The 15,246-nt window shown below is 43.2% G+C and overlaps 1 protein-coding gene across 4 annotated transcripts in view; it reads right to left on the bottom strand.

Annotated features, from left to right (window-relative positions):
- Positions 1–14,962, bottom strand: part of MOB4 (MOB family member 4, phocein) — a 38,081-nt gene extending 23,119 nt beyond the window's left edge. The window contains exons 1-2 of one of the 4 annotated variants that reach the window (XM_011989079.1): positions 14,849–14,962; positions 7,444–7,506 (exon numbers count right to left, since the gene is read on the bottom strand). In XM_011989079.1, coding sequence (XP_011844469.1) covers positions 7,444–7,470 — 27 coding nt within the window. In that variant the 5' untranslated portion in view covers positions 7,471–7,506; positions 14,849–14,962. The other 3 variants (XM_011989064.1, XM_011989087.1, XM_011989071.1) reach the window with 3 other exon arrangements.
- Positions 14,963–15,246: the final 284 nt, after the last annotated feature.

Raw genomic sequence — 15,246 nt, 5'->3', positions numbered from 1 at the left:
GTCAGTCAGGGGTGGTGTGCAACTGTAGTCATAGCTATTCAGAAAGCTGAGGTGACAGAATCTCTTAAGTTCAAGAGTTTAAGGCTGCAGTAAGTTATGATCATACCACTGCACTCCAATCTGGCGAAAGAGTGAGACACTGTCTTAAAAAAGATAAAAATAGAGTCCAGGCACGGTGACTCACACCTGTAATCCCAGCACTTTGGGAAGCCGAGGAGGGTGGATCACGAGGTCAGGAGTTCGAGACCAGTCTGGCCAAGAAGGTGAAACCTCCCCTCTACTAAAAATACAAAAATTAGCCAGGCACGGTGGCAGGTGCCTGTTATCCCAGCTACTCAGGAGGCTGACGGAGGAGAATCGCTTGAAACTAGGAGGCGGAAGTTACAGTGAGCCAAGATCATGCCACTGCACTCCAGCCTGGGAGACAGACTGAGACTCCATCTCAAAAATAAATAAATAAAAAATAAAAATATAAAAATGTAAATAAGGCCGGGAGGCCAGGCGGGGTGCCACATGCCTGTAATCACAGCAATTTGGGAGGCTGAGGCAGGCAGACCACAAGGTCAAGATATCAAGACCATTCTGGCCAACGTGGTGAAAACTTGTCCGTACTAAAAATACAGAACTTAGCTGGGTGTGATGGCAGGAGCCTGTAGTCCCAGCTACTCGGGAGGCAGAGGCAGGAGAATGGCTTGAATCTGGAGGTGGAAGTTGGAGTGAGACGAGATTGCGCCACTGCACTCCAGCCTGGGTGACAGAGCAAAACTATCTCAAAATAAATAAAATAAATAAATAAACAAAAGGCCAGGCACAGTGGCTCACACCTATAATCCCCGAACTCTGGGAGGCTGAGGTGGATGGATCACTTGAGGTCAGGAGTTCAAGACCAGCCTGGCCAATATGGCAAAACCCAGTCTCTACTAAAAATAGAAAAATGAGGCGGGTGTGGTGGCATACACCTGTCGTCCCAGCTACTGAGGAGGCTGAAGCAGGAGAATCATTTGAACCCAGGAGGTGGAGGCTGCAGTGAGCCAAGATCATGCCACCATACTCCAGTCTAGGTGACAGAGCAAGACTCCGCCTCAAAATAAATACATAAATAAATAAATAATAAAAATGTGCTAAAAGGAAAGAGTTGCCAAGCCAGAATTCTATATCCAACAAAAATTATTTAGAAATGAAGATCAGCTGGGCATGGTGGCTCACGTCTGTAATCCCAGTACTCTGTGGGGCTCAGGCAGGCAAGTCAAGAGTTCAAGACAAGCCTGGCCAACATGGTGAAACCCTGTCTATACTAAAAATACAAGAATTAGCTGGGGGTGGTGGCACACGCCTGTAATCCCAGCTACTCGAGAGGCTGAGGCAGGAGAACTGCTTGGACTCAGGAGGCTGAGGCAGGAGAATTGCTGAAAGTCAGTGAGCCCAGATCACGCCACAGCACTCTGGTCTGAGTGACAGAGCAAGACTGTCTCAAAAAAAAAAAAAAAGAATTGCTAAAGGAAGTTCTTCAGACAGAAAATAATACAAAGAAAATTGGGAACATCAGGAGCAGGAGATATTATAAATATCTGGGTATAAACATAATAGACTGTTCTCATGACTTCTTTAAAATACATTTGACAGGTGAAAGCAAAAAGATTAATGATGGGGTTTTCAATGAATACTGATGTAATATATGGCAACTATAGTATAAAGGGAGAGGAAAAGGGGTGCATATGATAGTAAAGTTTCTACATTTCAATTAAAGTGGTAGAACACTGATTTTAAGTAAACTGTGTAGAGTAACCATTTAGTAATCAAGTATATAAAGATGTCAAAGTTAGAATTAAAACAGAGTACTAAAAATGTTCAAATAACCCTTAAAAAGACAGAAAAGGGGAAACGGGAACAAACAAAAAGCCCAGAAGGAACTAAAAAGTAATAAAATGGTAGGTCTAAATCTAAATAATAGTAAACATTCAGCACATCAATGTTAAATGGTCGAATATACCAATTAAAAGAGAAAGTCTGTCAAAATGAACTAAGAAATATGACCCACCCATATGCTGTCTAGAAGAAACTTACTTCAAACATAATTATATAGGTAGGTCAAAAGGATGAAAAAAGAAATACCATACAAATATAAATCAAAAGAAAGTTAGCAGGAGTGCAAAGGCGGTTCAACATTTAAAAAAAACAACAACAATGCAACATACTATATTAATATACAAAGGGAAAAAAACACACTATCATACCGATGCAGAAAAGATATCTGACAAAATCCAACATCTTTTCATGATAAAACCACTCAGAAAACTAGGTATAAAATGAAATTTCCTCAACATGATTAAGGGCATTCATGAAAAACTCACAGCTAACCTCAGACTCAATGGTAAAAAACTAAAAGCCCTTCCCTTAAAACCCAAATGAGACAAGGATGCTCACTTTCACCACCACTATTCAACACTGTACTAAAGTTCTAGCCAAAGCAACTAGACAAGATAAAAAAATAAAAGGCATCTCATTTGGAAAGGAAGTGGTAAAACTATCTCTATCCACAAATTACATGATCCTATATATACGAAATCCCGAAGAATCCACAAGGACGTTACTCTAAGTGCAAAATGATTCAGCAAAGTCATAGAATACAAGATGAATACACAAAAATCAGTTTTGTTTCTATATACCTGTAGAATCTAAAAACGAAGAAAACAATTCCACTTACAATAGCACCTAAAAACTTTTAACTACCTAGAAATAGATTTAAATAAGGAGATTTTTTTCGCAGACTGAAAACTACAAAACATTGCTGCAATTAAAGAAGACCTAAATAAATGGAAAGACATCTTGTGCGCATGAGTAAGAAGGCTTAATATTGTTAAGATGTCAACGCTACCTAAAGCAATCTAGAGATACGAGACAATCTCTAGCTAAATTCCAACTGACACCCCTCTTTTTTTGCAGATACAGAAAAGGTGATCCTCAAATTTATATGGAATTGCAAGGGTTTCTGAATAAACAAAAAAAAATCTTGAAAATAAAGAACAAATTTGGTCAGAGCATGGTGGCTCATGCCTGTAATCCCAGCCAAGGCAAGAGGATCACCTGAGCCCAAGAGTTCAAAACCAACTTGGGCAACACTGCAAGATTCTGTCTCTATTAAGAAAAATAAAATAAGGAATGAAGTTGGAGGATTCACACTTCTTGAGTTCAAAACTTACTACAAAGCTACAGTAATCAAACACTGTGTGATACTGGCATAAGGAGACTCATATAGACAAAAATAAATAAAGAACCCAGAAATAACGTGTCACATACACAGCCAAACGATTTCAACAAGGCTGCTGAGACCATTCAATAAAGAAAGGAAAAGCATTTAAACCATTTTTAAGTGGCATTAATTATATTCCCAATGTTGAGCAAAGAAAAACCCTGGGCCTAACAGCTTCACTAGTAAACATTTAAAGAAAATACCAAATATTTAAAGAAAAACTAATGCCAGGCGCGATGGCTCACACCTGCAATCCCAGCACTTTGGGAAGCCAAGGTGGGTAGATCACGAGGTCTGGAGTTCAAGACTGGCCTGGCCAAGATGGCGAAATCCCATCTCCAACTAAAACTACAAAAATTAACCAGGCGCAGTGGCGGGTGCCTGTAATCCCACCTACTCAGGAGGCTGAGGTAGGAGAATCGCTTGAATCCAGGTGGCAGAGGCTGTAGTGAGTTGAGGTCACGCCACTGCACTCCAGCCTGGCCTGGGCAACAGAGTGAGACTCTGTCTCACAAAAAAAAAAAAAAAGAAAGAAAGAAAGAAAGAGAGAGAGAGAGAGAGAGAGAAAGAAAAAAGAAAAACTAGCACCACCTTCTCAAAATCTTCCAAAAAATTGAAAAGGGGGGAATACTTTCTAACTCATTCTATGATGCCATCATTGTCCTAACACCAAAGCCAAACAAAGACACTATTAAAACTACAAACTGATATCCCTCATGAACACCAAAGCAAAATTCTCAATAAAATACCAGCAAATCAAATTCAGTGGCATATTAAAAGGTTTTTATACACCATGACCAAGTGGAATTTATTCCTGGAACACAAGAAATACAAAAATGGTTTAACATCCAAAAAAAAAAAAAAATCAATCAATATATCACATTAACAGAATGAATGGGCCGAGCATGGTGGCTCACGCCTGTAATCCCAACACTCTGAGAAGCTGAGGTGGGTAGATCACAAGGTCAGGAGTTCGAGACCAGCCTGGCCAACACAGTGAAACCCCATCTCTACTAAAAATACAAAATTAGCCAGGTGTGGTGGCACACGCCTGTAATCCCAGCTAGGAGGCTGAAGCAGGAGAGTCACTTGAACCCAGGAGGTGGAGGTTGCAGTGAGTGGAGGTCATGCCATTGCACTCCAGCCTCGGCAAAAAGAGCAAAACCCAAACTTCAAAAAAAAAAAAAAAAAAAAAACCCAGAATGAATGAAAAGGAAACACATGATGTTTTGGCCAGGCGTGGTGGCTCACACCTGTAGTTCCAGCACTTTGGGAGGCTGAGGTTGGCGGATCATGAGGTCAAGAGATCAAGACCATCCTGGCCAACACGGTGAAACTCCATCTCTACTAAAAACACAAAAATTGGCTGGGCGTAGTGGCGTGTGCCTGTAGACCCAGCTACTCAGGAGGCTGACGCAGGAGAATTGCTTGAACCTGGGAGGCAGAGGTTGCAGTGAGCTGAGATCACACCACTGCACTGCAGCCTGGTGACAGAGTGAGACTGTCCCACAAAAAAAAAAAAGTAAGAAAAAGAAACACATGATCATCTCAATAGATGCAGCAAAACCATTTGACAAAATTTAACACCATTTTATGATCTAAAAAGCACTGAATGAACTACAAATAAAGGAAACAACTTCAATATAATAAAGACCATATATGAAAAATCCATGGTGAACATCATACTTAACAGTGAAAAACTAAAAGCTCTCCTCTAAGATCAGGAAGAAGACAAAGATGCCCTCTTTCACCACTTTTATTCAAAGTAGTACTGAAAGGTCTAGCCAGAGCAATTAGGCAAGAAAAAGAAAGAAAACAGATCTAGATTGGAGAAGTAAAATTATCTGTTTGCAGATGACATGGTCTCATATGTAGAAAACCCTAAAGATTTCACATCCAAAAACCTGCAAAAATAAATGAACAAATTCAACAAAGTAACAGGACACTTCCCCCTATTTTTAAAGAAATAACCATCAGTACATTTTTCTTCAAAATTTAACCAATTTCTAGGCATAGAGCTAGATCTAGGTCTATATTCCTTTATCTTCCACAAGGCCTAACTCATTGCTAGGTATATAGTGAGAACCCAATAAATATTTGCTGATTGAACAGCACTTTTTCTTTTTTTTTTTTTGAGATAGGGTCTCACTCTGTCACCAGCCTGGAGTGCAGTAGCACAATCACAGCTCACCGTTAACCCTAACTCCTGGGCTCAAGCTATCCTCCCACCTCAGCCTCCTAAGTAGCTAGGACTACAGGTTCACACCACCTAGCCTAACGTTTTTCTTTTTTGCAGAGACAGGGTCTCACTATATTGTCCAGGCTGGTTTCAAACTCCCGGCCTCAAACTGATCCTCCCTCCTCGGCCTCCCAAAGTACTGAGATTACAGGTGTCAGCCACCACGCCTAGATGGGTGGTTTTTAATGCTCCAATAATTCAACTATATTTCTCTTTTATTTTCTAAGATCTTCAAATAACATAATAAATCCAAATAGCTATCTACTTGTTTTTTTTTTTTTTTTTTTTTTGAGACAAAGAGTCTTCCCCAGGCTGGAGTGCAGTGGCGTGATCTCGGCTCACTGCAAGCTCCGCTGCCTGGGTTCACACCATTCTCCTGCCTCAGCCTCCCGAGTAGCTGGGACTACACATGCCCAGCTAATTTTTTTGTATTTTCAGTAGAGACGGGGTTTCACCATACTAGCCAGAATGGTCTCGATCTCCTGACCTTGTGATCTGCCCACCTCGGCCTCCCAAAGTGCTGGGATTACAGGCAAGAGCCACGACACCCAGCCAGCTATCTACTTTTATTATCTGGCTATCAAAATGAAGCCAAACAGCCTCGATTTATGGTATATTTTCCCTTTAAAAATGTTATCATCAGCCAGGGCAACATAGTGAAACCCCTTCTCTACAAAAAAGTTAGCCAGAAGTGGCAGTACGCACCTATAGTCCCAGTTACTTGAAAGGCTGAGGCAGAAGAATCAGCTGAGTCCAGGAAGTTGAGGCTACAGTGTGCCATGCTCGAGCCATTGCACTCCAGTCTAGGCAACAGAGTGAGACCCCATCTCAAAAAAAAAAAAAAAAAAAAAAAGACAAGTGCAGTGATTCACACTTGTAATCCCAGCACTTTGGGAGGCCATGAGGTCATGGGGGGTGGACTGCTTGAGCCCAGGAGTTCAAGGTGGGCAACATGGCAAAACCCTGTCTCTACTAAAAATTCGAAACAAAAAAAATTTAACCGATGCCTAATCCAATACACTAGTATGCTCTAATGTATATTTTTTTATTTGCCCCTTAATGAAATTGTATTTTGTTTTTTTGTTTTGTTTTGTTTTTCGAGACAGAGTCCCGCTGTTGGCCAGACTGGGGTGCAGTGGCACAATCTCGGCTCACTGCAGCCTCCACCTCTTGATTTCAAGCCATTCTCCTGCCTCAGCCTCCCAAGTAGCTGGGACTACAGGCGCGTGCTACCATGCCTGTCTAATTTTTTGTGTTTTTAGTAGAGATGGGGTTTCACCATGTTAGCCAGGATAGTCTCGATCTCCTGACCTGGTGATCCGCCCGCCTCGGCCTCCCAAAGTGCTGGGATTACAGCTGTGAGCCACCATACCTGGACTATTTTTATTTTTTTTAAGAGACAAGATCTTACTCTGTCACCCAGGTTGAAGTACAGTGGCACAATCATAGCTCATTAGACCCTTGAAGTAGGATCAAGTAATCCCTCCACCTCAGACTCCCTAGCTACTGGCACTAAAGGTGTGCACCACCATGCCTGGCTAATTTATCTTTTTGTAGAAACAGGGTCTTGCTATGTCACGCTGGTCTTGAACTCCTGGCCTCAAGTGATTGGCCTCCCACCTCGGCCTCCCAAAGTGCTGGCAGCCACAGTGCCCAGTTTAATATGCCATCTTAAAACAAAATGAGGGTTGACTAAACTTTTAAATAGGCATTCCATTAATTCAGTGGAATCTTGTCTATGCTAAAAGATGTAAGAATACTTAACTATATCAAAGAGATAAAATGCTTAGGTTATTGGAGTTGTAAAAGGAACTATTTTTTTTGTTTCATTTTGTGAAAGAGCACGCTTTATTGGGAAGCAGACTGCTGCACACTGACCAACAAAGGCCACCCAATGGGCACTTACACATTGTACTCCAAAAGACACAGGGTGAAAAGAAACTATTTTTATTACCTGTTGAACAGCTAGTGTACTGTCCATTTCATCAAAGGATTCATCAGGCCAATTATAGAAATCCTACAAAAATAAATTCACAGTTAAAGCACATACAAAATACTATTATGATTAACATCAATTCTTAATAAAGATCCAAAGCTCACACTGGAGGGGAAGAAAAAACTTTTGCAATGTAATTACCAGTGAAATAAGGAAATAAATTTTATTCAATTTTTCTTTTTCAGGGACAGTGTCTCACTCTGTAGCCCATGCTGGTGTGCACTGGCACAATCATAGCTCACTACAGCCTCAAACTCCTGGGTGTAAGCAATCATCCCACCTCAACCTCTCACCTTAGCTGCCCTCTTCTTAGGATTATAGTCCTGACCCACTGTGCCTGGCTGTTTGGTTTTTAAATGAATATCAAGATTTTATTTAAATGAATTACAAATTATGTTTTTTCCAATCACAAATTCCTCAAATATAGCTCCCATAAACCTTTAATGTATTACTTAATTGGGGAGATAAGTCTATCACTTTTTTGTTTATGATGGTTAAATATCTCTCAGAAAGTTACAATGAAAAAAGAAATCTCCAGACACCAAAAAGTAAATCAGATTTTTACCAAAAGAGAACAGCTAGCATTAGTAACTAATTTATTGCTCCATAAGTATTATTATGATGATGATGAGATGGGAGTCTCGCTCTGTCACCAGGCTGGAGTGCAGTCGTGCAATCTCAGCTCACTGCAACCTCTGCCTCCCGGGTTCAAGCGATTCTCCTGCCTCAGCCTCCCAAGTAGCTGGGACTACAGGTGCGCACCACCACGTCCAGCTAATTTTTGTATTTTTTGTAGAGACAGGGTTTCACTATGTTGGCCAGGATGGTCTTGATCTCTTGACCTTGCGATCCGCCCACCTCAGCCTCCCAAAGTGCTGGGATTACAGGCCTCAGCCACCATGCCCGATGCATAAGTATTATTTTAAGAAGAAATTATAAATTATTATTCTCACTCCAAATAGAGTTTTAAATTTCTAAATCAAAATATGGGCACCATTAAAAAGTAATCATGAGGCCGGGCATGGTGGCTTACACCACTAATTCTAGCACTTTGGGAGGCTGAGGCGGAAGGATCACTTGAGGTCAGGAGTTCGAGACCAGCCTGGCCAACATGATGAAACCCCATCTCTACTAAAAATACAAAAAATAGCCGGGCATGGGGGTGTGCGCCTGTAATCCCAACTACTCAGGAGGCTGAGGCAGGAGAACTGCTTGAACCAGGGAGGCGGAAGTTGTGGTCAATCAAGATCACACCACTGCACTCCAGCCTGGGTGACAGAGTGAGACTCCATCTCAAAAAAAAAAAAAAGGTAATCACCCATGGGTACAAAAAAATAGAAAGAATGAATAAGCCCTAGTACTTGCTAGCACAACAGGGTGACTATAGTAAAAAATAATTTAATTGCACATTTAAAAAAAGCTAAAAGAACCTAATTTTTTGCAACATTAAGGACAAATGCTTATGGTGATGGATACTCCATTTACCCCCCGATGTCATTTTTTTTTTTTTTTTGGAGACTGTCGCCCAGCCTGGAGTGCAGTGGCCAGATCTCAGCTCACTGCAAGCTCCGCCTCCCAGGTTTAGCCAGTCTCCTGCCTCAGCCTCCCAAGTAGCTGGGACTACAGACGCCCGCCACCTCGCCTGGCTAGTTTTTTGTATTTTTTAGTAGAGATGGGGTTTCACCGTGTTCGCCAGGATGGTCTCGATCTCCTGACCTCGTGATCCGCCCGTCTTGGCCTCCCAAAGTGCTGGGATTACAGGCTTGAGCCACAGCGCCCTGCCTGATGTGATTATTATACATTGCATGCTTGTATCAAAATAGCTCATGTAACCTATAAATATATACACCCACAATTTTAAAAAGAGAAGTAAACATCCAAATAAACCAGCCTTCTATTAAAGGGAATATTTTTATTTCTTCTTCTTTTTTTTTAAGAGATGAGGTCTCGCTTTGTTGGCCAGGTTAGTCTCAAACTCCTGATCACAATCAATCCTCTAGCTTCAGCCTCCCAAAGTGCTGGGATTATAAGCATGAGCCACCATGCCCGGCCTAAGGGGGATATTTTTATAGAGCATCTTGCCCTGGTTCTGGATCTGTAGATAATACAGTTAACAGACATTCCCCTAAGTGATTAAGAACCTTTCCATTTGACTGATTTTTCAGCAAACTTTACCTATGTAACCTCAGTAGGTAGCACAATGCCTGACACATAGTTGGAGCTCAAATGTCTCTGAGGTAAAACTTGGTGGGGAGGGGGTAAGAGTAAACCAATAATCTATAAACCTGTATATAAACCTGTAAAAGCAATAAACAAAAATTAAGTCTCCAAAACCTTGAGCAAAAAAATCAAATTGGAAGAAAACACAGTGTATATAAAATGAATAAAAGTTTAGGCCAGGTGTGGTGGCTCACGCCTGTAATCTCAGCACTTTGGGAGGCTGAGGTGGACAGATCATGAGGTCAGCAGATCAAGACCATCCTGGCTAACATGGTGAAACCCCGTCTCTACAAAAAAATACAAAAAATTAGCCAGGCGTGGTGGTGGGCCCGAACCCAGGAAGTGGAGCTTGCAGTGAGCCGAGAGTGCAGCACTGCACTCCAGCCTGGGAGACAGAGCAAGACTCCATCTCAAAAAAAAAGGTTTAAGTGCAAGGCATACTTATTGATATAATGCGTATACAGTAAAAGTATACAGAAAAGGAATGATAGGGTAGAAGACAGAGAATGTCTTCCATAAGGATTCAACTATAATAGCAACATCCTTGTTCAGACAGTAGATAATGAGGATACCTTTCTAAGTGTCTTAAACATTTCATCTTTTTTTAAATAGCTGGCCTATCTGTATGAAAATGAACTAATTTTATTAAAGGAAGATATCAGGAAATAAAACAATCTTCTGGAAATGGTTCCAGGATTCCTTTCCTTAGACATTGTCTAAATACTAAAGAGCAGTTTTAAAATTTTTCCTATATGATCTACACTAAATTTCTTTTTTCTTTTTTTTTTTTTTGAGATGGAGTCTCGCTCTGTCCCCCTGGCTGGAGTGCAGTGGCGCAATCTCGGCTCACTGCAAGCTCCGCCTCCCGGGATCAAGCCATTCTCCTGCCTCAGCGTCCTGAGTAGCTGGGACTACAGGCGCCCACCACCACGCCCGGCTAGTTTTTTTTGTATTTTTAGTAGAGACGGGTTTTCACCATGTTAGTCAGGATGGTCTCGATCTCCTGACCTTGTGATCCGCAAGCCTCGGCCTCCCAAAGTGCTGGGATTACAGGCGTGAGCCACCGCACCCGGCCGATCTACACTAAATTTCTACCAATACTCTATTCTTTCCTTTTCAAAAAAAACTAAGAAAGTTTACAGAATATTGTTTTTAAAATATTAGAAAACACATGTAGTTATACAGTTGGCCCTCCATATCTGCAGGTTTCATCTGCAGATTCAATCAACCAGGAATGGAAAATGTTTCAGGGGATTAAAAAAATCCACAAAATGTTATATTGTTGCTGACATGTACTATGTACCTAGTTAGGTCTAATATAGTTGAGTACGTACTAAACATGTACCGGCTATTTTTTTTTTGGTCATTATTCCCTAAATAATACAGTGTTAACAACTATTTACAGAACACTTGCATTGTATTAGGTATTATTAAATAATCTAGAGTTGATTTAAACTATGTAACAGAATGTGCATAGGTTATATGCAAACACTATGCCATTTTACATAGGAAACTTAAGCATCCTCAGATTTTGGTATGGGGTGGGGGTAGAGTTATCCTGGAGCCAATCCCCAGAGGACACCAAGGATGACTACATACAGAAAAGATGTTGCGAATGAAATGTTTTGCCTTATCATAACTGTGACATATTTTAGATGCCTATGAGAGACACCAAAAATTCAGCTTAATAAAGATTCTCATCTAATCCAATCAACAAACATTTTTTGAAAACTAACTATGAAGCCTGGCGTGGTGGCTTGTGCCTCTAATCCCAGCACTTTGGGAGGCTGAGGCGGGCAGATCACTTGAGGTCCGGAGTTCGAGACCAACCTGGCTAACACGCTGAAACCCCCCGTCTCTACTAAAAACACAAAAAAAATTAGCCGGACGTGGTGGAGGGCCCCTGTAGTCCCAGCTACTCGGGAGGCTGAGACAGGAGAATGGCGTGCACCCGGGAGGCGGAGCTTGCAGTGAGCCAGATTGCACCACTGCACTCCAGCCTGGGGGACAGAGCGAGACTCTTGACTCAACAACAACAACAACAACAACAACGACAACAACAATTAGCCGGGTGAGGTGGCGGGTGCCTGTAATCCCAGCTACTCGGGAGGCTGAGGCAGGAGAATCACTTGAACCTGGGAGGCGGGGGTTGCAACGAGCTGAGATCGCCCCACTGCACTCCAGCCTGGGCGACAGAACGAGACTCCTCTCAAACAAACAAAGAAACAAACAAACAAACAAACAAAAACCAGCCAGGTGCAATGGCTCACGCCCATAATCCCACCACTTTGGGAGGCCCAAGTGGGTGGATCACCTGAAGTCAGGAGTTCGAGACCAGCCTGGCTAACATAGTGAAACCCCGTTTTTGCAAAAAATTAGCCGGGCGTAGTGGCACGCTCCTGTAATCCCAGCTACTTGGGAGGCTGAGGCAGAAGAATCGCTTGAACTCGGGAGGCGGAGGTTGCAGTGCGCCAAGACTGCACCACTGCACTTCAGCTTGGGGGCAACAAGAGCAAAACTCTGTCTCAAAAAGAAAAGAAAAAAGAAAAAAGAAAACCAACCATGTGCCTATATTCCAGTCTAACCAACTTTTTTTTTAATGTAGGAAAATACTCCACCTGCTCTTCTATAGGGTTTGTTTGTTTCTTTGAGACCGGGTTTTTTGCTCTTGTTACCCAGGCTGGAGTGCAATGGTGCCATTCGGGCTCCCTTGCAACCTCCGCCTCCCGGGTTCAAGCGATTCTCCAGCCTCAGCGTACTAAGTGGCTGGGATTACAGGCGCCCACCACCACGCCCAGCTAATTTTTTGTATTTTTAGTAGAGACGGGGTTTCATCATGTTGGCCAGGCTGGTCTTGAACTCCTGACCTCAGGTGATCCGCCTGCCTCGACCTCCCAAAGTGCTGGGATTATACGCGTGAGCCACCGCACCCAGCACTCTATTATAGTTTTTAAATTGTTTTTCTTTTGACCCATTAGGGAAGGAGATATGGTTCTAAATATATCATTTTAGAACAGACCCATTTCACTAAAGGAAATTCATGTGATTAACAAGATAGGACAAACTATGGCGTAAGTAGTCTTTTTTATTTTTTATCCTTTTTCTATTATATTTTATCTAACAACCCTGATCCATGACAAGGTGAAGAAGAAAAAAAAAGCTTTCTTCTGTGACTTACAGCAACATAGCAAGTCTATGTTACGATATTAGTTGAAATATTTTATTCGCTAACCTTTCAAAATTAAGAACTTACGAATAAATAAGATGACTCTCATAATATGAACACAAAAGACTACTTCTGAACATAAAAATGTAATCAGAAACAATGTTTCCACAGAATAAGATGTAAAGGTATCTGAGAAAAGCATTTGGAAGTAAAGTGTGGAAACGGTAAAAAAAAAAAAAAAAAGCAAACATATGTAACGCATAAATTTCCAGTAGTATGAAAACAAAACTGTAGTAGGAGTAAATTGACAGCTTAATGTGACTCCAAAATAAGACTTCAAAATTTTCTCTAAAATTCAGCACTAGAAGCAGTTTGTTAAAGAGAAAAGGTCACCAGTGAATTAACACTCAGATGATGTATCCTTGGGCAAATCCAGTTAATTCTCTTGGGCTTCAGTGTCCTTATCCGTAACATGAATCTGGGAAGGTAATCAATACCTGTATGCCCCCTTCGAAAGGTGTTCTTCCCATAATTCTGTATAACAAATTAGAATCTATTCTCAGACATACAATCATAGCTCCATGGTTGTTTTGTTTCAATTTTCATTTGCATCACTTTTTAACATTTTATAAACACATCTCTTTCGATTTCAGAGCATCTAGTCTATAGCGAGCCATTTCGGCTAGCAGAGTATTAATCAGCTCAAGTCTGGATGCCAATTTGATTTTTTTTTTTTTAATGTGAGGCATCCCATCTTTTCCAAACCCTAAGAACCAAGGCCTAATCAAACACCAATTTACCACACATAATGCCCTACAAAAATGCTGACAAAATTATAATCAGTTCATTCTCTGACAACGCTTCACGCATATTAGCAAGGAATGACATCTAACAAGTCACAACTTGGTGATGAGAACTTGCTGGACCAGAGAACAGCTCCAGGGAAAGCGGCAGGGAGAGGTGGTTAAAGGGAAACAACGAGAATATTGGCACCCGGATCCGGCTAGACAAGCGGGATGGCAGGAGACGGGCAGGTACGTCCCAGGCCAGGTAGGAACTGGACGCCGGGTCGAGATAGGCTGTGTTTACACCCCCTCCAACCTCAGCGGCCCCAACCTTAAGGAAACCCCGGGGGTCTCCACCGGGCTGGTCGCGCCCCTCCAGTGCTAGTCAGCTGGGGCTCCGGGGCAAAGCGAAAAGAAGCTGTTGCTGCCCACCGGCTCGCAGCCCAGGGCTTCGGCAGGCAGGTACCACCCGCAGCCCCCACCCGCCCCTCACGCCTACCCCTGGGTCGGAGCTCCGCAGGCCTCACGGCGGCCGCCACCGCCTCAACCAAATTGAGGGGCTGCAGCTCCGGAAGAGCAGGCCGGGCACCAGTGCCCCAGCCCGCCCGCCTGCCGCCTAGGCCCAACCTCCCCGCAGTGGCGGCCAGCTTCCGGGCGCGGCACTGCTCGGCACCTACTTGCCCGACAGGAAAGGTGCGGACGTGGTACCTGCGCCTTGGTGCCCGGCCTGTTCCGCCTCAGCACTGCCGTCCCCTCCGCCATGACCATAGTGCCAGCGTCTAGGCGGCTGGAGTCGGTACCCGGATGTAAGGACTGCAGCCTGCGCGGGAGGCGGGGCAGAGCAGCGCTCTGCGTCTGGGAGGAGGAGCCGCCGCTGACGGAACAGCCGCAGCCTGCGCGGAGCAGGACGGGAGAACTGGGAGCCGGGGGGGTAGAAGAAGCAGGGTAGGCGGAGGGAGAGTGCAAACGGGGAACAGCCGGACGGCGTTGGGCGGCGACTGGCAGGTACTGAGGCACCGGAAGGCGGGAGCCACGAGCCTCTTTGCGAGGTCTGCGGAGCGGTTTTGAAAGGTCGTGATCGCGGCAACTGCTGCGGCAGTGTGCACGGCTGCGTTGCAAGTTGGTATGGGCTCTTCTTAGTTACACGGGAAGAACGGACTTCGTACAGTGGCGGCCATTTCAGTAAACCCACGTGCAAGCAAATACGTAGAGAACCCTAATTCTGTCCCAGAAGCCACCTAAGGGATCAGGGTAGAAAACAGGCCAGCAGTCTGGGGAAATTCCAAAGAACCTGCGTGAAATCGACCCAATCTGAAATCAGACTAGGGATTTGAGTGTCAGTGTTATTTCCGCCATCCGGCGACTTAAAAGCCAAGGACTTTTTCAATGACAAGTTTGTTTACGTCGATGAAAGACGCAGATGTCAATTATGTGACCTGAAGAGTGGGCATCTGGTTTTGTGAGTTAGGTAGACAGATTTAGCTCGTGTTTTTCAAGTCAGAAGCAGGAGGAGGAAATTAGTAGTCCTTGGTATACTTTACGTCTTACAGGATTCCACATTTACATTCTTGCACATTTCAAGTGTTCTCT

The sequence above is a fragment of the Mandrillus leucophaeus genome, unplaced genomic scaffold (genome assembly GCF_000951045.1).
Source record: "Mandrillus leucophaeus isolate KB7577 unplaced genomic scaffold, Mleu.le_1.0 Scaffold1093, whole genome shotgun sequence".
Classification (NCBI taxonomy): Eukaryota; Metazoa; Chordata; class Mammalia; order Primates; family Cercopithecidae; genus Mandrillus; species Mandrillus leucophaeus.
The sequence above is the reverse complement of the archived record's forward strand: the minus strand, read 5'-3'. Positions and strand labels throughout refer to the sequence as shown.